General features: G+C 36.1%; 1 protein-coding gene across 1 annotated transcript; it reads right to left on the bottom strand.

Moving 5' to 3' along the window:
- Nucleotides 1-1516: 1516 nt before the first annotated feature.
- On the bottom strand, nucleotides 1517-19743 carry LOC116252759 (ABC transporter G family member 28-like). The gene is made up of 14 exons (XM_031627262.1): nucleotides 19314-19743; nucleotides 18832-18908; nucleotides 16693-16953; nucleotides 14521-14584; nucleotides 14277-14423; nucleotides 14085-14119; nucleotides 11535-11608; nucleotides 10444-11357; nucleotides 8958-9254; nucleotides 6761-7255; nucleotides 3775-3923; nucleotides 2923-3212; nucleotides 2703-2836; nucleotides 1517-1939 (listed from the first exon to the last, which is right to left on the bottom strand). Exons 1-14 carry the CDS (start codon nucleotides 19544-19546, stop codon nucleotides 1783-1785), a joined length of 3327 nt encoding a protein of 1108 aa, XP_031483122.1. The 5' UTR covers nucleotides 19547-19743; the 3' UTR covers nucleotides 1517-1782.
- Between the last annotated feature and the right edge of the window lie 1316 nt (nucleotides 19744-21059).

The following is a 21059-nucleotide window of genomic DNA, read 5'->3' on the forward strand; positions in this document are numbered from 1 at the left end:
TCCAATGGTTATTTTCTCCCGCTTTGATTTTCGATATGCGAGACAAATTTCAAATCAAGTCCAATAACCTCCAATTATTTTAAAATGGCTAATTTTTTCCTTTTATGCCCTGTTTGCATGAAGGAAACGGGTGGTCGTTAATAAGGAGGGAACAAAAAAAGGAACTTTTGGGTGCAAGGGAAAAAAAAAAATAAGAGGAATGTAAGGAAAAAATATATTAATTCAACTCCTTTAAAATTGAAGAGATTATGGCAATCCTTTCCTTTTTTTTCTTTTTCACTCAATTCTCTTTCCTTCATTTTTATTTTTCTTTTATTTCATTTCCATTCATTCCTTTGCCTCCATTCAAACAAAGCTGTAATGCAAATCCGATCCACTTAAGTGAATATATAATATCTATCACGCCATATCGAATCCAATTGCTTGAATTTAGATTTGAGTTGAATCTCCATTGACATCACTAGAGAAGGCAGACATAAAAAATGAATCGGTGATTAAGAAACTGCTGGGAAAGATGTTTTTAGATTAACAAAAACTACTCTGCCACGTATCTGAGGGTCTATTAATATTGCTGACAACTTTTAGAGAACATTTATTTCTATCACATGTTGTTGCCGTTGCTCTAACTGTAGAACAATATTTCATTCTCTCTCCCTTTCAATGTTTATCATGTGCATTGTTTTCAACTGTTTTGTCTGATCAAACTGTGGAAGCAAAAGTAATACAAAAGCCTTTATTCTTCATATTTTGTTTGCATTATCAGTTCCACATGGCCTCTGGCGTACTCAGCTGTCACGCTCAACCAATTTGCATTCAACCTTAAATTTACAGTTTTTCCAAAAACACCCCTGCCTTATGGGACACAGGCAAAAAAAAACTCCTCTCTTTTGCGAATGTCAGTTACAAGAAAAGTACCACCACGTCGCTTAGATGGGCCGATATCGATCGATTTATTAATATAATAATACTTGAATATTCATTTTCAAATTTTCAATCTTTCGTTAAATTTTTCATGGTCAATACAACCCGATACAGACGGATGCATTATGTATCTACTTCTTTTCTTTTCTTTTTTTTACCGTTTGGTTAAGGTCCATTTCGGGACAACGGCAGAATCAAACGCATTTGCATGCTGGATGCACTTTTACCCTCAGCCTAGATTGCTTTTGAAAAAATCAACAATAAAAGTAAAAATAATTGTTGAGAATGTTGTTCCATGTTATTGCAGCGATGCAGAAGCCATTAAACTTTCAATTATTTTGAAAAATTGAACAATAGAAATATCAACGTCGTACACATTCACACGGGCGGGTGCCCAGATGTGCGTGAGAGCAAAATCTTACCAACTTGATTTTGGGGGCAACATTAATCCAATCCCACTATTTTAACTGATTCAACAAAGCCTAGCTACCGCTCACATTTTCGCGTGTTATTTTTTATAAAGCCAATCATATGCTGCTCAAATTTGAGAATGAACACAAAGAGACAAAATGTTCCTTTTTGGCAAACGATCAGGTATTAAATTTAATTCCATTATCAAAAAATGATGGAACCTTGTCAATTTCACAATGATTTCTCCCTAAAAGAATATCTAATGTACAGATTCAAATATATAGGCCCTATAGACCTGGAGCAAAACTTTATGTACGAATATACAACAAACATATGATGGGGCCTTCAGTGCCACAATGTAATGGCACAACTCCACATGCATGCTCCACAAAAAATTGACTTCCTCCTTTCCAACATTTACGAGTATCGGAAGTAAATGTAAACCTGGATTTACTTCTTTTGGAAAGTCACCATTAAAACATAAGCCAGTATACGAGTAACCATGCCATGCAAGACAAGGATTGCAATACAGAGTGGCCAATTCCGCAGATCGTATCCAGCATTCAAAAGTGAGCCGCAGCGAGTGATCAGCCAAACTCCAGAATATCTGCACAAAGATGTGAATCATGAAGTTATCTTATTAGGAATAAAAGTTTGATTAGATCAAATGAACTGTAATGTTGCCAGATTGTATAGCATGAAACTTACCCAATTGTTAGTGTGAAAAAAGCATCCTAAAGAAATGGATATTAACTTGTTTATGACGTAGCCAATCCAATTAGCGAAGAGCGTTATTGGGTTTTGACTTTTCAGAAAAGCATGCAATTGTCAGAAGGGGCCCACTATTAGTATTAGGAGAGTCTTGCTTCTTTTGGTCATTTTGAGATTCAAGTATTGTTATATCAATATCTCAGTTCGTTATTTGTGCAAAAGAACACCCATATTGCTGCAACTTAAATTCACAGCAATTCAGCTGGTGAGAAAGACGAAACGCCAAATAGCTTGGTGATCTAATTCAGCATATTTGGTCCAAAGGATTCAAAGTTAAAGAAAAAAAAAGGCAATCACATTTCTTTCTCTGCCTAACCAAGAAAATTAGTTGTGTTTCACAAGACACTTAATAAGGCAAACGGATATGAAAAGAAATGCAATAAAGGAAAAAATCAGCAAAGAAAATCCTATAATAGCAAAACAAGGACAACAACATGGAAAACAACTGCTTAACAGAAAATAAGGAGAAACATGAAGATAAAAGTAGCCTATGTATTGTGAAGAAACATTTAGCTAGACTGTCAAGATCAACCAAACACGTAAAGCATTCTTGTGCCACTCTAAGTTTTTAGTTTATAGAAAAAAAGACAAGGACAAACCTCTTTGCATTTGCAATAACAAATGCTTCTAGAGCCCATTTGGGGTAGCATAATTTTGCTATCACTTTTACAAGTCCACTACTTCCTCGCTGTGTTGCTATGAGAGTCAATACAACAGGAAGGAGAACGGACCACTGCAAAGGACAAAGCTAATTATTAAGACCAAGAAGCATACAACTTAAAAATACTGAAGTTACTATGATCGATTTGAGCAGCATACCAGTTGGGCAGGACCTGGCTCAAGGACAACGGCAAAGACATAAGCTATACCAGTCACACAGTATACAAGTACAAGCAGCACAATGTAATTGTCCAGAAATGATGATCTAGGATTGCTGAAGAAATAAAACATGGAGAGGTAGATAACGGGCTTGACGATGACACTGAAAAGGTCGACTGTATCTTTTGAAAGAAAATAAGCAAGACTGCTCATGCCAGAGGCACTCTCTCTCCAATATTGAAGTTTATCAAGCGAAAATGATCTCAAGGCTGCAATTTTGCACAACAAAGCTGCAATCCACACAGTTAGTGCAAAAATCAGATAACGATTCAAAATATAACTCCTGCACTTGTGAAAATAGACAAAACTTCTGCAGAAATTCAAAGATACTTGAAATTTCACAAGAAACAAGTGTCCAAAAATGGTTTTTCTTGATAGTGATATTTACTATTTAAGCACAAAAAATCTATTCTTGCATCTCCATATGTGCAGAGAAATATATAGCCTCCAAAAGCATGGCAAACCAATTGATATCAATTGGCACGAGTTTCACAACTTCAATCTTAAATTCTTAATCTAGCAGTAGGAACCCATAAAAAGGAAAAAGAGAAAAAGATTATAGCTATACCAACAGCTCAGTCATGGAGATACTTTTTATTTACTTAAATTTTAAGCTGGTATGTGCAAATCGTGGTTCCAAGAATTCACAAGGTGGGAAGAACTTGTTTGATGCTATGAATGATCAATCCTCCTTGTTTTACAAGCATATGAGTTTTGCTGCAGTATCTACCAGATCATAAGACCTCTTATAGGAGAATAGGTTGACAAAACAAATTAAACAATATAGCTTACAGACTGCGATGATTGTATATGTGTAACCAGCAGCTCCAAATGTTGCATCATTCACTTTAGCAAGTGTTCCCAAGCAGGCACCGGCAAGTAACAAAATCAAGAAGTCCACTGCTTGAATCCTAGCTTCCCGTAGTCGCTGTTTACCAACCCTGTGACCAACACAAGTATACAAAAGGAAAAGTAAATATTAACAATGTGGTTGATGCACAGGGCCTGGAAGCAGGGATAATCAAAAACTCCTTACGTGCAACAAACCATGCAATGTTCGAACTAAAAAATGAATATAAAAGTGTAAGTTGATAGTAGTGCCACATACTGAAATTGAAAGTAGATCAAGTTTGTCATAATGCATTGTTAACATTTTGAAGCCCAAGAATGCTGAAAAACCTTGTTGATATTCTGCAAAAGCCTAACCTAAATTTTGAACCGTGTCACTAGGATACTTCACTTATGACTGCAGAACAAAGAATATACCTGTACCCCTGCTATAAAGTGTTTGAACAAATTATGTCAAGGCCAGTCATATCATTTATTTCTGAACATTTATTAGACATTGGCGACATTGTAGTATACACTGAAGTGGTGATTAATGAGCATCGCAAAAGGCATTTTATTTAACATTTTCCTGGTCGTCACTTGTAATCCCTAAGAAACAATCTGTACGAATGGAAAGGTAACCATGCCAGCACTCTCATCTAAAATATCTTTGAGCTTAATAATTATGGCTGCTCGCTGACACACGGCATGGCTGATGTAGGTTTCATCCATAGCGACAAGTATCGTTCTCAGGTTTTTATCGGAGAGGTTTTTCTTGGGTATTTATCGGCAAAATTGTTTTTTCAGGAAAATTTCAGGAAAATCTCGGAGTTTTTTTTGAAAAAAAAAAATCAAAACGTTAGATAAAAATACAAAAAATGAAAAACTAATTAATATTGTATTGCATTAGGAGGTCATTTACCTAAAACAAGAGGAAATAAAACAATGAAACAAAAAGTTGAAAAAATAAAAACAGAAATGAAACAAAAATAAATGAAAAAATCACGAAAAAAAATCATGATAAAATCGTGATAAATAAATGTTTTTTAATCTATCGTAATATTTTCCCGTTTTTATTGTTTTCTTTAATTTTTCGTTAATATCGCGATATTTTCAAAAATATCGCAATATTTGTGGCTGTAACTTTCATCTATAGCACATAGACATATTCAAATCAAAAGGCCCAACAAATCTACCTTTTATGGCTGTTATCTTGATTTGTTCAATCATCAATATATCTTTTTTTTTTATGTTCATCTTGTTTAGATTCTCAATACTCCTTTTTCAGATTTCATTCAACATAGGATTTTCTGCTTGTTGGATATTCATATATTTCTTATGCTAATTAGAATCCTTCGTGAAAGTTCCTCCCTCATTCTATTAAGACAGAAGAATATTTTATTTCCTTTTCTAAGAACTCTTGTTTTCCTCATTCTTTTTACCAACATCAGTCAGGTATTGTTCATATAGCATCTATAAACTGATTGCATTGCTCAATGGAAAAGCGTCTTTTCCTGCTCACCCTTCGCTTCTTCATTGAGTAGAAAGTCAGCATTAACTGAAATCATCTTATTTTACGTTTCCTTGTTCTTTAAATAGACGATGCTCCTGTTACTTTTCCACTTATATTTAAAAAAAATATTAAACAGAACTCGCTCAATACTGTAGCATCAAAAGGAATAGGATTTGCAAGAATAAGAGTGGTTTATGCACCATGCTACCAAATTTTTCAGATCACACTTAGATGCTAAAGGACAAACGTGGTGATTCTGTTCTAAAAATTCTATCATTTAGAAAAACCCTCACAAAAGAGTTTCTTTTCTCTTGCTACTAGTTTATGGGATGTATGACCTAAAAAATATGCACAGATTTCCTGCACTATTATGCAGTTTACCTATTAGTTGCCAAAGTATAGGACAGAAAAACCATCTCGGTATCACAATAAGATTGAGAGAACATGTGAAACAGCTGAGTGTGATCCAGATTCTAGTCAGACTCAGACAGCAAACACTCGAACACCTTCCTTAACACAGAGAAATCTTTTCCAAGTATCTGAGATTTGTTGTACAATTGACTTCAGAGATTACCCTCCTATTTTAAATCTTTGAATCCTCCGTATTACATCCAACTTTTTGTTATATCAATTTTCCCTGATTAGGCATTCCAGATCACTTGGCAGTGTAGAATGCCAAGGACCCATCACTGGGTTGGAGAGACCATGTCATAACAAACTAATTATCATGCATCACGTCTACATATTCCTTAATTATAGTTAAGCCCCATAGTTTCTTTATTTCCCTTACCTGACAGACCAGGAAAGTGCCTCAGTTTCTTCATCAACCTCAAGCTTGGTGATTTGATAAACTGGCAACTGACTTACTGGCTGCATCATGATTAATAATCTGTCTCTCTCGTTTGAGAACAAAATCTTGAGACACTTCCACCTCAAAATCAACATGACTAAGGCTTGCCTGCGTTATTAAGCCACTCCCCACGGCAATATATTCTTATCTAAATACATATACAAAAAATTAATATATGAAATTGATGATAGTTGCATCTTTGTTTTTCCATTGTGCTCAGTTTTAAATGCATGTTTGCATTCTTGATTTCTATTTAACTCAAACCCTTATTTTGTATCTCTTGATACAATAGAACATGGGATGGACATTCTATCTCATATATTTGTGTTCTTTCAAAAGAATCTATATTTTCCAAAGGCCCACCCCGCCCCTGCCCCCTCACCCAACAGCCCCCTTCTTTTTCCGAGAGCTTTGCAGCTGGACTCATGCAAATCCAAATAGATAAACTACATTTAAGTTCTTGCCAGAGAAACATGCAATTGTGCTCATAAGACTATCCATCATTCAAATGATTAAACAAATGGATTCAGTTACTGAAACAAATACGTGAAAAATGTCCATAAATGGAAATGGAGCATCACATTTACCTGCCAACAAAATATTTATATTGCTGAAGAATGCCAGGTGTTTGGCGATTAGACAAATCCTTGGCTATCAAGAAATTGTGTTGTATTTTATCACCCCTAAGCTGCATTGTAGACTTGACATCTTCCCAAAACTCCCCAGCGAATGATTGGGTATTTGTTCCAGCATCACGTGCATGTGCTTCACTAGATGAGGCTCCACCATGTGAAGATGCATTCACGCCAGGAATCCTGGACTGCATATCTGGTGGTATTGGATAGCCATTATGCAACATCCATCGGACAGGAAGCTGTTTGTAGTCCAAGCCCGAATTTGGGCTTGGTTTCACTATACCCTCCAAAATGTCAATGAAATGATCAGGAGGATTAACTCGCTCTGGAACACTAACTCCAAGACCTAAGAAGTACTCTTCAACTTTTATCACAGATCCATGATAAACGGTCAGGCCACCTTTTGCTAGAAGTATCAACTCATCAAACATCCTGAATAAAGTGTAGCTGAAAAATTCAACGTTCAGAAAAGTTAAACTCTAACATATATGCCTGGATATGTTTGCATGCGTATGTGTGTGTGTGTGTGTGTGTGTGAGAGAGAGAGAGAGAGAGAGAGTGAGAGAGAGTTGCAATAAGCAAAAATTTAAATTGAATATCTATTTTCTGATGCAATAATTCATGTAATGAACCTTATTTCTATTCCTCTGAGAATATCTACACAATCTCAAGAGAAATTTCAATTTCCTTCTTCTCTACAGGATCATGGACTGTTTATTGTGTATTTTGAACTCATAAATATCTGAATAATTTCCACAATAATATTGACACAATAAAAGCAAACAGGCCACGTTTGGTACTCCCAACATATAATAAGTTAATAACCAAGCAAAGTAATAAGCCAGTTCCATGCACACACAAATACATGTGGGCTGGTATAAACATAACCCATAGGAACCATGCAATTCATCTGATCATATAGTTTAGAACAAACAGATGGACCTTTTAAAGGTACTTTTTAGTTGCAAAATGTAAGCCATCCTTTATATCTGATTGGACAGTTCACAACTGTTCTAATTAATTCTCACATTTTCCTAGCCCTATAGATACATACTTATGTACATACATGTCATATGTGTGTATGTGCATTTGAGTATGTGACTACCGCACTTATCCAGTTTGCACATTCATTAGGACCATACCAAAAAAGAAAAAATTAAATACATTTTGTTGAATATTAACTCTTGAATCTGCTTATTACAGCTTAAACAGTGCAAATCACACATCAGATATGGTATTTTTCATGCCTCATGTGCTTCTTGAAGAGGTGAAAAAGAACAATCTAGACCCTGTTAAAGTTGACATCTTGACGAAGAAAGATTTGAACTTTTTTCCCACCAAATCAGTTGAATGCATAATATATTTTGGTAACTTCAGGTTTAGATCCACCAAAAATTAGGCATAACATTGTTTATTAATGCAAGAGGGAACAACATCTTAAGGAGAGCATTACTATAATAATATTTATATATATGTGAATGTACGTGTATACATAGGTACATATTTGTATATATATACCTATTACATGAAGAATACATCACCAGCCTGCAGATATATAAATAACCAATTAAAAGTAGTATCCAATAAGAATTATGCATCATGTACAGTAACTAAATATCGACCTCGACATATATGGAGTATCTCCGCACAAGCAATAGCATTTGAACTCAAACATTCATAAATGCATTTGGTATCGTCGACATAAACACTTAAATATTCAGTTTTAAGGAAGCAAATTTAGATCATTTTCATCTATTTGGATTTTCAGATGATCTTCAATTAGTTTTGTCTGCGAATTGGGGGGCTCTTTCACTGACTCTGGATTTAAGAAGATAGGATTTAAGAAACTGAAAAAAAAACAGAAAAAACTGTTGAACCAATAAAAGGAAGGACCAGTTTGACATTTAATATTTCTAAAGTTTTATACTGGTGGCAGTCTCAGCCATGAGAGAGTGGGGTTATATACTCACTCTCATTAACAAGTGATCATAATAAAAATAATTGAAAATCCCTGAGATGGATAAAATACACAAGCGCAAACAAGTATGATTGTAGAAATTTTGATGCTTTCAAACAAACTTGCATCCATAAAACTCAAATCTTCAAAGAAAATGCAAGTCTCTGGTATTTCATATGAATCAAAATTTACCTTGGCTGGTGAACCACCATGCATACATTGACACCTTCAAGTGCCTCACGACGAAGAGCTCTCAGAAGTAACTGGGATGATGCACTGTCCAATCCAGATGTTGGTTCATCTAGGATCAATAATGAAGGTTCCATGACCATTTCCAGCCCAACATTTACACGTTTCCTTTGCCCACCTGATATTCCCCGCTTCTCAACTGTGCCAACCAAAGAATCCCGCACAGGCTGCAGCCCCAACGACTCAATAACCCGTTCAACAACTAAAACCTTATCTGCTTTTGGCAAATGTGCAGGCAACCTTCAAAAGAATTTAAAAAAGAATGAGTACAACTACCCCAGTATAGGTGTCATAGAAGGTGTCAAAGACAGTAAGAATGATCTTAGCTTTAGAGCACCAGAAAGATACTAAGAATCTAACTTTCAGCAAACTTTTCACAAAAACATGCGCAGTTTTGGTGGTATAACAAAAATATGTTTTAAGTTTGGATTTCTTTCATTAACTGACTGTTTACGCACTTTTGTTATTCCATCAAAATACGATGTTTTTTCTGTAAAATTTCGATTTTCAGCTCGCCATGCACCAAAATGTTTATGCAATATACGTGGATCGATAGATACAGATATTGATGATATTAAATGTATAAACTGAAAATATGATTTAAACAGGAAAAATATCAATGATCTATTGAAAATATTGGAAGTTCATATTGTCGTAATATGGGATAGTATGAGAAAAACCTCTAGGAAAAAAATCCCAGGACTACTGTCGCACTTATAAATTATTTTCCTGACTTCTATATTATTTCTTATTTTTCTTTTATCTGTTCATGTTTTAATGAGTATGTATCTTTAATTCTTTTATTTATTGTTTCACCTTCTAAATTTTTTGAATTAAAAATTTTCCCCAACAGTTATCAAAACACTTTGACTATCACAAGATTTTAAGTTTCCAAGATATAGCCAGCCAAAATATTTGTAAATATGTTGGCAAGAGTACATGAATTACAAGAGGGTAACATGACAGTGACATTTAACTGAAAATAACATGAAAATAATTATCTGGCTGCTATGATTTATTCAAAAACCAGTTATAACAGTTAGTGTCTTGCGAAACTTCCCCAAAACAGAGCTGGCAGAGAACCACTTGGGAAGCAGCACGTACTGCAGCCGCGCGTGCTAACCAAGATGCTCAACATGAATAAGCATTGGCAAAATTTTCACCAATATTGCACCATCTAAGAAACAGTTATGGCTCAAGTACCACAGGACGGTCTTAAAGGCTCATACTGTAAAGGGAATAGTAAACTTCCCTTACATTTGATAGCTAATGAATACTATCACCGTGTAGAGCTTTCCTGAGTATGCCATCCTAACATCCCACTCCCATCCTCCTGCCCTTGCTTCTTCTTCAAAAGAAGCATCAAAATAATAACACATAGCAACATCAGAACAAGGATCAGAAAATATGGAGTGCATATCTAACATACCTGCACCTTGCACTGAACCATAGATTCTCCTCCACAGTCAAGTTTCCATGGACTATATCATCCTGTGGCACAAATCCAATAATCTTCTTATATGAATGTATAGAGTCCATCCTCCCATTAACAAGTATAACACCTGTTATTGTGCAACCAGTTGCTTTGCCAGCTATTGCATTAAGAAATGTTGTTTTTCCAGCACCAGAAGGGCCCATAAGTGCCGTAATATGGCCAGGCGTAATTTTGCCTGTCACACATCGTAGTAGATTCCTCTTTTTCCCTTTCAAGGTTAGAGTAAGATCTTTGAAAGCAATCTCAATTGGAGGCCTAGTCCTGATCTCACTGTCAGTCGCCATGGCAATTATCCCTGAGAATGTGAGGTTCTTGCGTTGCTGCTGCATCGCCTTTTCTTTTTCAATTTGCCCATATGCATAGTTGAAAATCTGGCTTCGAGTGCTCATTTTTTTAGGTTTTTCCATTTTCTTGAGATGCTTATCACCAATTTCTAAATTAAAGCCTTCAATGCTATCAGGATCATCTTCAAGAGTGTGCATCATCTTAGTAAGTGCACTGGGTTCCTTCTTTCTTGAGGTTGATGCCTCAGAATACCCACTGGAAGAACTAGCTGGAGGCCCATATGTTGGAGAAGCATCAGAGGGAGGTTTAAAATGAGGCAGCATCTTAAGTTCCTCCTGCTTGACAGAACGCTTGCGAGAAAATGTTCGAGATAGCTGTGTCTGCAGGCCCAATGCATGCTTCTTGGCAATCTCCTTTGCTGCTTTCCATCTTTCACGAGCTTGTGCAGTTTCCCTTGCACTTCTAGCTGCAGTTTCCCTAGATTTAGCATTCCTTCTTTCTCGAATAGTAATAACTTGATCAGAGCAGTTGTAAATAATTAGTAGTAAAGTACTCAATGCAGCCTGAAATATGAAAGATGTCCAGAATTATGGAGCTTTCTTAGCAGCTAGACACCAAAAAATTAGATGCACTTGAAGCTAAAAATGCAAGAAGCAAGATGATTGAATATGATAGGAAAGAAGACTAAATAGATAACGTTTAGTCTGGTACAAACTAAAATTACATGCTGAAACGCTTACAAAGAGCATGATTCCGTAGGCATGAATATTTTGATTAGCACTGTTTGGGTCACAAGAAGTAAGCTTGAAGCAACCTGAAACAAATTGATGAAAATTGAAATTAGTCCATGTAACATGAAGCAGGAAATAACAAAAAAACTTACACAATCCCAAGATGTAGGCATGTCCATCTTATGCTCAATTATTCATCTACATACTGGATTACTAGAATAGATGGTACCATGAGAAACAAAATAAATAAACTGAATGTGCTACTGTGCTTATGATAACAATCAACTTTTATTTCCAGCAAATAAATGGGTTTTTAGCATCAGATTTTACAGGCAAAGCAAATAACTATATATGATTACGTAGAAGATAATAAAGTAAAGTTGTGGACCAACTGCACCACATTCATGGGAAGAAGGATCAAGAGGACAAGGATTGATCTTGAGGAGAGGAAGATTTAGCTACTATAGAAATCAACCAAGGGTTTCCAAGTTCAGCGGTCCCCTTGATTATCAAATCAAAGGAGGTTAATGAAACTTTCTTCATATTCTTTCCAAGATGAACATCAGTTCTCTTATATTTATAGCATCTAACAAACTGAAGCTAAATTTCTTCTGGGTCAACTAAATTTTGCTTATTTTCACAAAATAACAAGATATTAGCTCCGCCAAGTGAAGTTAATAGTGAAAGAACAGGCAAATTTTCATGCAATAATACGTTTCACTTTTTCATTTTGCAAGATAGAAAATTGTGAAGAATAGTTAAAACAATTTTGAGAAAATTCCCTTTTTCGGTTTAAGTTCAAGAAAAAAAGTTCTTTTACTAAGACAGTAGCACTTCAAATGATTACAGAAAGTAAGAATGCACATATACACTGCCCAATCCAAAAGTTGGTCAGTTAGGCCTCATCACAAATGTGAAATTCTTAAGCTCAGAAATTGATTTCATGCACAATGAGGCGTCAATAATGAACCAACTTTTTATTGGGACAAACAAGCAATTACCATGCTTTGAGCATGAAGAGGCAAATAAAAAACTAGTTGCTCAGAGTCTCAGACGATACTCTTCAAGTCTTAAATCCATACAGAATCAGATTCTAAGGAACTACAGGCAATCAGTATTGACCATCCTTGAAAATTAAAATTTTAAAATGTTATGATGTTATCAGCAACTAACATCCAGCAATAACAAGGGGAAAAACCCGTCAAAATATTAACAGAGTAATATCTCATACCAGCAAATTTCTCTGTGAAAGTTATCTTTGTTATATTTTATATGTCAAAATATGCTTGTAATCATTATATTAAAATATATTTGCAATTATTCATACATCCTAATATGAAAGCACTCTTTTGAAGGATCTCCAGTCTAACTTTTGGTCAAAATCTCAACAGTATGTAGTATATATATATACTGTGTTTCTGCTTCTATATTTTTCTTTTACATGTCTGTACATTTCTTTGCATCTTGTATTTTTTAGGTCAATGATGGCTTTTAAGTTTTTAACCTTGACAGGACAGGGCTAGCTGTTGCCAGATCCAACAGCTGGTTTTATGGCCATTGGAGCTAGCACAATGGCTGGCCCATTCAACCATTTTTGTATACGTATTGAATGGTTTCCCCTCTTACCAACTATATCTTTGTTAAACATTTGGCGCTTCTTACTGTCTTTGAATTTTAATATCAAGCCCGCAGTAGTAACTTGACAAAGTGATCCTCCAAGATACTATATATTTTTAAGCTATATCATTTATATTTCTGTTGCTTCTCCTATATTTTATAAATAATTTATGGTTAGTTCTAAGAAAAATCCTAAAAAGCTTATAACTTCACAAATCTTCTCTTGTTCATTTTGTTTTCTAATTTTGGGACTTCCAAGCTTCTCCCAAGTCTTTCTGAAGGAAACCTTGATGAAAAGTAGTAACTGTGGACCATGCTAGATCATGGAACAATATATCAAATGACAAGAGGAACAGGAATTTTTATCTAAATGTTTCTTTTCTTAATCATCAATCTTTTTGGACAAAGACATGATAACGAGTGCAGGATGTCTAGAACAGAAATAAAATGGAAACATAATATCCTTCAGATGTACATCAATCATCACATGGTCCAAAAAAATATTCCTGGTACTGAATAATTGAAAAAATAACATAGGCACGAGAAACAATAACATAGGCATGATTAGCAAAAAAAATCATCAGACACTTCAGCAAACTCCGTGTATCGGGATATGATCAGCATCTAAACAATGCCAATCATTAGTTGGGGACAGTAATATAATTTCAAGTCAAATTGAATACTCAATGGGCAGTCCCACACTATAGCTGTCGTGTAGACTGGTTATTTCATTTTAGTCTGTTCTGCTAGACGTGCATCTTTTTCAGAGAAAAGAAACTCTGAATTTTTGACATGAAACAACTTGCTCACTGAAAGCAACATACTTTAATGCATGGTGAAAATGTAAATTATCTCAAGAATGTGTTTTACAAGGAAAGTCCTCTATAAGTAAAGAGTTATATGATGAAATTCATGTAGCACCAGAGAAGGATAGGTACTTACTTTTTTCAGTAGTGGAACCCAGCCTGCAGTAATGTCTGCATTATAATTGGACAACATATTTTAGTAAAACTTGAAGGCAGGAAGCTCATTGCAATCACATCCAATATCTTGCATGTGAAGAATAGACGAACTTTGCTGTTAAAAGAGTGATCCAAATCAGGATCCAAGTAAAGCTTAAGATGAAACCAATACCCACTACTGCATGGAGTCTTTACTGTTGTGGTAGGACAATATGACCCCGCTGAACAGAACACATTACCACTGCTTCCAACATCAAGCCACTTATCTGCTCCACCACATGAGTTAGTTGCTTTTCCAGGTGGCCACTGGTAACCGTATCTGTATTAATTATTGGCATTCACTGGTCGATCATTACAAGCATCCAATAGCAACAGTCAACAAGGAAAACTAACTGCAAGAAGAACAACAAACTTACGGATCACAAAGCCCTGTTGTTGTGTTGGGTTTGGCGAAGGGGCAATAAGCGCCTAAGGGACAAGCTTCAGCACACAAAAGAGAACAGGAAAATAGAAAAATCATATCAGGTGGTTGACATGAATACATCTAGCAAAACTCACATACTGCATAGGCTAGATTATAGAGAACATATATAACAATAATAGATAAAAAAAAGTTTAGACTATTATAGTTGTACATAAAATCTGTAATCATAGCATGTCAACTATGTTGCTCCTTCCAAGAAAACGTACCCTATAGCTAAGTCACATACATGCGAAGTGCAGATGCAGCCATGCAGGTATCACAAGGTTGCATGTTTGTATGTACATGTGCATGTCTTTATGTATGTATACACACACACACTGACTCACTCAAACTGAAAATAATTTTCTCTGCAACAAAAAAAGAAAAAAAATATAGGGAAGAAATACATGAGAATAGAAAAAGGAAAAAACAAAAGGCAGAAAGAAAAGAAAAACGGAAAGGTTGTCTCGTCCATCCTATCTCCCTGACATATGTCAAGTAGATAGGATGGAAGGTGACAAAAAGAAATTGAGTAAAAAGAAAAGAAGAAAAAGTTTCACCCTCCATCCCATCTCCCTGGCATGCATCAACAAGATGGAATGTAGGGGGTTCTCACTTCTCACTTCCTTCTTTCCTTCTATGTTCCTGAGACAACAGAGATGAAGAGAGGAGTCTATGGGCCCATCTCTCTCTCTCTCTCTCTCTCTCTCTCTCTCTCTCTCTCTCTCTATGTGTGTGTGCGTGTGTGTGTGTGTATGTGCATATGCAACATACTAAAGGAGTACCCACACAGCATCCTTTTGCATCAATAAGCGCACCGCCCAGATGTCATGTCCATGTGACACACGTCTAAACTTGTACCTATAAATGTGTTTCCTATTTCCTGATGGCTGACACTTACTGGTTTTCACAACCAATTCATTGCACAGGAAAATCCAGGAAGCAAATTGTTGTATTGAGCCTTTGTCACATGGAATCAAATAAGGAAACATGATATATGTGTGTATGTGTGTGTGTGTGTGTGTACACTATTATTATCACATGCAAGCAAATAATGAAACAGGATAATATATATTAGAATTCACATACTCTCAATGATTGCCCCTTATTTTCCTTTTCTCATTATTGGTGTTCTGTATGCATCACTCAACACAGATCCAACACGCCTCACTTCAGGGCTTAGACAATACCAACAGTATTACAGGTTGTACTTCCCTGACTGCAAAGGAAATTCTTCATATTTTCCCTCCTCTCAAAGGTAGCCCTACCAATCATAATATTGTCTTACTCTATCCATGTCATCAAATCCACATGTCCCTTCCATCCTAAAGCATTTTAGCTGATTAAACACATCTATTCAACCTTTAAAGTTCCATATTTTTTAGGCCTTATGGTTCCTAACTTCCTAAAACATCAAAATCAGCATAGCAGCATGGGATATATCAAAGTCCAGAAGTACACAAAAATTCTAGACCTTAACCTTCAGCAAGGACTGAAATTAGCAAATACTTGCTAGGGTAGGTACACGGCATGATATGATCGTAATCTACCTCCAATATCTGAAGTGCAATTGGAGAAAAAAGGAAGGAAACAAAAAGGAGAATAAAGATAACTAGCTGGAATTATTGACGACAAACATATAGGCATACACAGAAAATGCATGCATGTTAACGTATAAATATCTCACATGCACACACGCACACAGACACAGACACAGGCACACACACACACACACACACATAGACATATATATATATATATATATATATATATATATATATATATATATATATATATATATATATATATATATATATATATGAACTACCAATATAAATTTCTGTTGACAAGGAGACTGCAAATAAAAAAAGAATGACAACATCAGCTATACAATAAAAGACAAAATTGAATGACATGTACTCCAACAGAAACTTGACAGTCAGATTCTACCACTTGCAGCTACATTAAGTATTAGTTGTCAAAAACTGTGACTGTGGGATGAATAATATGAGAACAAGACATCTACCAACATATTCCACCATAAGGGAAAAGGTAGTCCACATAAACAGTAAACTCCATTTGACAGTAGTGTGTAACAATCTAAATAGGGAGCTCAGATACTCACGTATCATGCAGGTAAGGCCCCGAGGGCAGAAGAATCCTTCACAACAAGGCAAAGGATCACGAGTTCTAAAAGGTATCTCCTTAGACTCATTGAGGTCAATTTCCCTATCTTCAGATAGAGTGCAAGCCCATCCAGGTTCACATCCTTGAGTCCAATCAGACAAGTTGCAGTTTTTATTTGGCTTGAAGCCATTACCTTCAGAGACGCTCCTTAAATAAAATTCTACTTCTATTGCAGTACAGACACGCTGTAAGGCATTTCCTGTTAAACAAAAACAGCAGCACCCATAAATATTTGATTGAAAGAAGAAATGAAAATAGCAAAGAAAATTATTAATTGACTGTAACGCTTTCCCAAAGGAAAAACTCACCCTGACGTATTTCACAGAGACTGCTATACTGGAAAACCTACAGGAAGGAAAGCCTTTCTACTAATACTATGTTAAGTAAAACAGATGCAAAAGAAAGCTGCAACCTGCTACTAATTTCTACAAGGTTGACCCTGCATCCATCTCAATTCTCAAGCACACAGAATAAATTGTGCATCCTCCTGTCTCTATTGAATAGCTTTTTGTTATTTAGAAAATGAAGCAGTTTGGATCTCCTAAAACTAACAGGATGTCACCAAAATACTTTTGCTAAATACCACTTGGAACAAGGTGGCCATGGTACTTGCTAGATCCATAAAGAATGAGTTTGTTCCTAAGGATTCAGTTCTACTTATATTAAGCTCATTGGTTGTTTCACAGGATTGGCATCTTGTTCTCCAATAAGATGCAGGGCGATAACTCTCAGTAATGTTGGTCATAAGGTCTGCAATTATTTTACCTCCTCAGGACCTCAACATCAAAAGCCAGGGATTGATTTCCCAAAATAAGCAGAGTGGAACCAGATGTGCCACTGAGGCAATATGTGAAGGTGGATATATCCAAATTCAGTGAATTTATGAGAGGTTATTACATTGTCAAACCCTGTTGAGAACCAGTCAGTACATGTCCATGAAACTACCTTTTGCATTAGAATGGAACAAGGTAGTGACAGCTATAACCGCCATCCCTCCATCTATATTCTGTTACTTCCAGAGAATTTAATGATACTGCAGCATGGATAAATCAGGTGAAGCAGATATGCTGCTTTCAACATGTCCTTCTTTTATGCTAATGATTTTCCATATACTATGGTAATGTAATTAGTTCATGTGTTCAAGGCTTATTTCTATCCTAATTAGTTTTGATTTGATATTATAAGCAGCAATTATTTTCAGTTTTCACATCAGTCTGGACAGGCCTATCAAGAAAATCTCTGCTCCAGGCTCCAAGACCACAACCTAGGTAGATCACTTATCCATTCCAATGTTACATAGCAATATGAGTTGATTACTCTTTCTTTAAAGCATTCAACAAAATATCTATACGTCCATCTATCTTTCCCCAGGTGTTCCATAAACTCGGTGAAACAAAGCCCATTTGTTTAACAACTTTCCCTATATGTCCACCATTTTATTCCGTGGTTTCGGAGGCTTGGTTCTTAATCCTTAGTGGTGTTCCTCAATACTTGTTTCAAGCTTATGGTGCTTCAGTGCTTGATCATTATCTGAACATGTCCCCATCCACTGATGCAGTTCAACAAGGTTATGTGTTGTTATCTCTCGAACGACCAAAATGACAATGAACCCAACTTCTCCCACTCCTTTTAAAGCGTAGACAAGGCTATGATGACACAAGTTGAAGGTCTAAGATTGCGGTTATGCGAGAGGGGCACCATTTTCAGACATCAACCTAAGCAACACGCCACAACAACACAGGCACAAAAAGCTTCTCTGGTAAAACAGAGGACAAAGGTAAGTACGGGCGAAATTGCCCGAAGGAGCGAACTTCATCTGATGACCACATGGATTTCAAGCATCCGAAAAATTAAATATGTAGGAATGAATCCCCAAGCGGCAGTAGCTTTCAAGGGAAACGACTGCGAAACTGAATTACGTATACTTGTACAGTTTAAACTGTCCAAATTAGAGATTCAGCATCTTCATTTCTCGGAATTTATTCTACTCATGTTTCACCGTCGTACCCCTCGAAAAAAGGATAGCACAATCCAACTCCCGGAATTTTACAATTTAATTTGCAAAAAGACTTCGTACCTTTAGTATACTCGAAGCAAGACCCCAAAAAGGATGCATTTGACGAAAAATTGAACGCGCCATCCCAATCACTTCGGCTGCAGAAAACAAAGGAAGAAAATAATGAATCAAGGACTAGACCATCAGTGCTCAACTCCCCCAAAAACTTTTCGTATAATATCTGAACCTTCACTGGAAGCAATATTGATGCTAAAAAAGCGAACGGAAACAAGTTAATCCTTTGAAAACGGCGATAAAGGAAGCTATAAATTAGCATAACATATCAAGAAAAACCAATCGAGATTCTACAAACAACTCAGAAACAGCACTTTAAGCATGAGAAGGTGAATACTGTATGGAATCAGTGAATCTGGAACTCCGTATCCGTCCATGGGACGACTTTGCGCGAATGTTGTCGAAGAACAAAATGTAACTAAGAGTAAAACATGCCGGAATAATCAAAGTTCAAGAACTAAGCAACAAGGATCCTCAAAAGCACATACGGATCCAAGATGCAGAAGTCCAACTTCCTGGCAGAATTGGAAGCGATAAGGCTGTCCGTAAGGTTGTTGAGGCGGCTGCGGAGCATCTGGACGGCAGTCGAAACGACCAGGGGATTCGACCAACCCGAGCTACCGTCGTCCTGCGATCGAACGAAAGGGGGCCATATCGTGAAGAATAAAAGCAACAAAAATGCGGAGACCGTCCGAAAAGATCCAAGCGCACTGTCGCTCATGGCGATCGCGGCAAGCTAAAACTTCCAGAATCCGCGAACTTGTTTCAGGCGAAAGGAAGGGAAGGAGAAAAACCACGACGGGATCGGAGGGGCGACGGACCGGAGACCACGGGAGGGTAGGCTGACTCGCGCAGACATTTTTATACTGGGAGGAGGAGGAAGACGGGGAAGAAGCATGCAGCCGCCTCTAGATAGAGGAGGGGAGGGAAAAATTCTGGCGCGGGCTCAGAGAGTCAGAAGGGCCAACGGCAACAACGTGGGGCCCATCCAACTATTGACTTACATAAATACCCTCTACGAGTAATCATCTGGTGTTCCCGCAACGCGCTTTAAATAAGTCGTTCAGTTCACAACTGGCTCCGCTTATGAGCTGACGCAGTTGGTGAATAATTTCCCAAAAGTCTCTCCTCTTTTAACCAGTTTGATGGCACATAAAATATCATAATGGTAAATTTGTCATGGAAAAAATTTTATGGTAAAAACACTAAATTGAGAGTGTCCGACTTTTTTTGTATTTATTTTAGCGGGCTAAATTTTCTTGTGTTTGATTTGAAAATAAAAAGCTGAGCAAAAACTGGCAAGTTAAACTTCTTGATGCGTGTGTTTAATATTTTACATTTCAGTAAAAAAGAACGACAAGTTAAACAATAGCTTCTGTACCTATTAACTAAAAACGCCATAGTCATTCAACTAAAAGTTAAGTGCCTCTTTTTGAAAATTTTCTCCATAATTCGGGTTCAAGTGATTGATTACGAGTATAGTCACAATGCAACAATGACAATTATCATAGTTGTTATTATTATTTTTGTTGTCGTTCTTGCTTTTTTTGTTGATAATTTGGTTTATACTTTACATTTTGTTCGTTATGAAAGCTCTCGTTTGTTTAAGTAAAATATCACTAAGTTTCTCAAACGTATATTGATTTGTGGAAAATACGTGCGCTGTACAATTTGCTAAGTTTTATTTTCTTGTTTGTTTTCTTAATAAACTTTGTGATTCCAAAATCCTGCTGGTATGTATGCATAATCAACCTGATTGAACTTCTAAAATGACCGGACACTGCGTTCCTCCAAACCACAAACATTTGTAGCTTGACCATAACTACACGTTTAACGAGCAATTAAGACATTTCAAATTTTCTAGATGTGTTTGGACGAGCGAAATTTCACATGCATGTGCATTTCTAAGTCAAACATAACGTTGAATTTATTTTGAAAAATTTATGTTTAAAATCATGACATTTACCGATAAAAAAATACATATTTAGGAAGGTGTCTAATAATAAAAACATTGTGGTTTTGCGACAATAATATTGTATTTTTTTGTCATATCAAGACTGTATAGTCGCGTTAATCCTCCTCATAGCAATATTTATGATGATGTAAAAAACAATGTAGTTTGTTCTCAATCACGTACCTTAAGTAAACATGTTAAAAAACACAATGTTCATGTTCTTCTTAATAGTTGTCCTCAAGAAGTTTTTTTTTTATTTATTTTATTTTTTACACAATAA

Source organism: Nymphaea colorata, chromosome 4, assembly GCF_008831285.2.
Source record: "Nymphaea colorata isolate Beijing-Zhang1983 chromosome 4, ASM883128v2, whole genome shotgun sequence".
Lineage (NCBI taxonomy): Eukaryota > Viridiplantae > Streptophyta > Magnoliopsida > Nymphaeales > Nymphaeaceae > Nymphaea > Nymphaea colorata.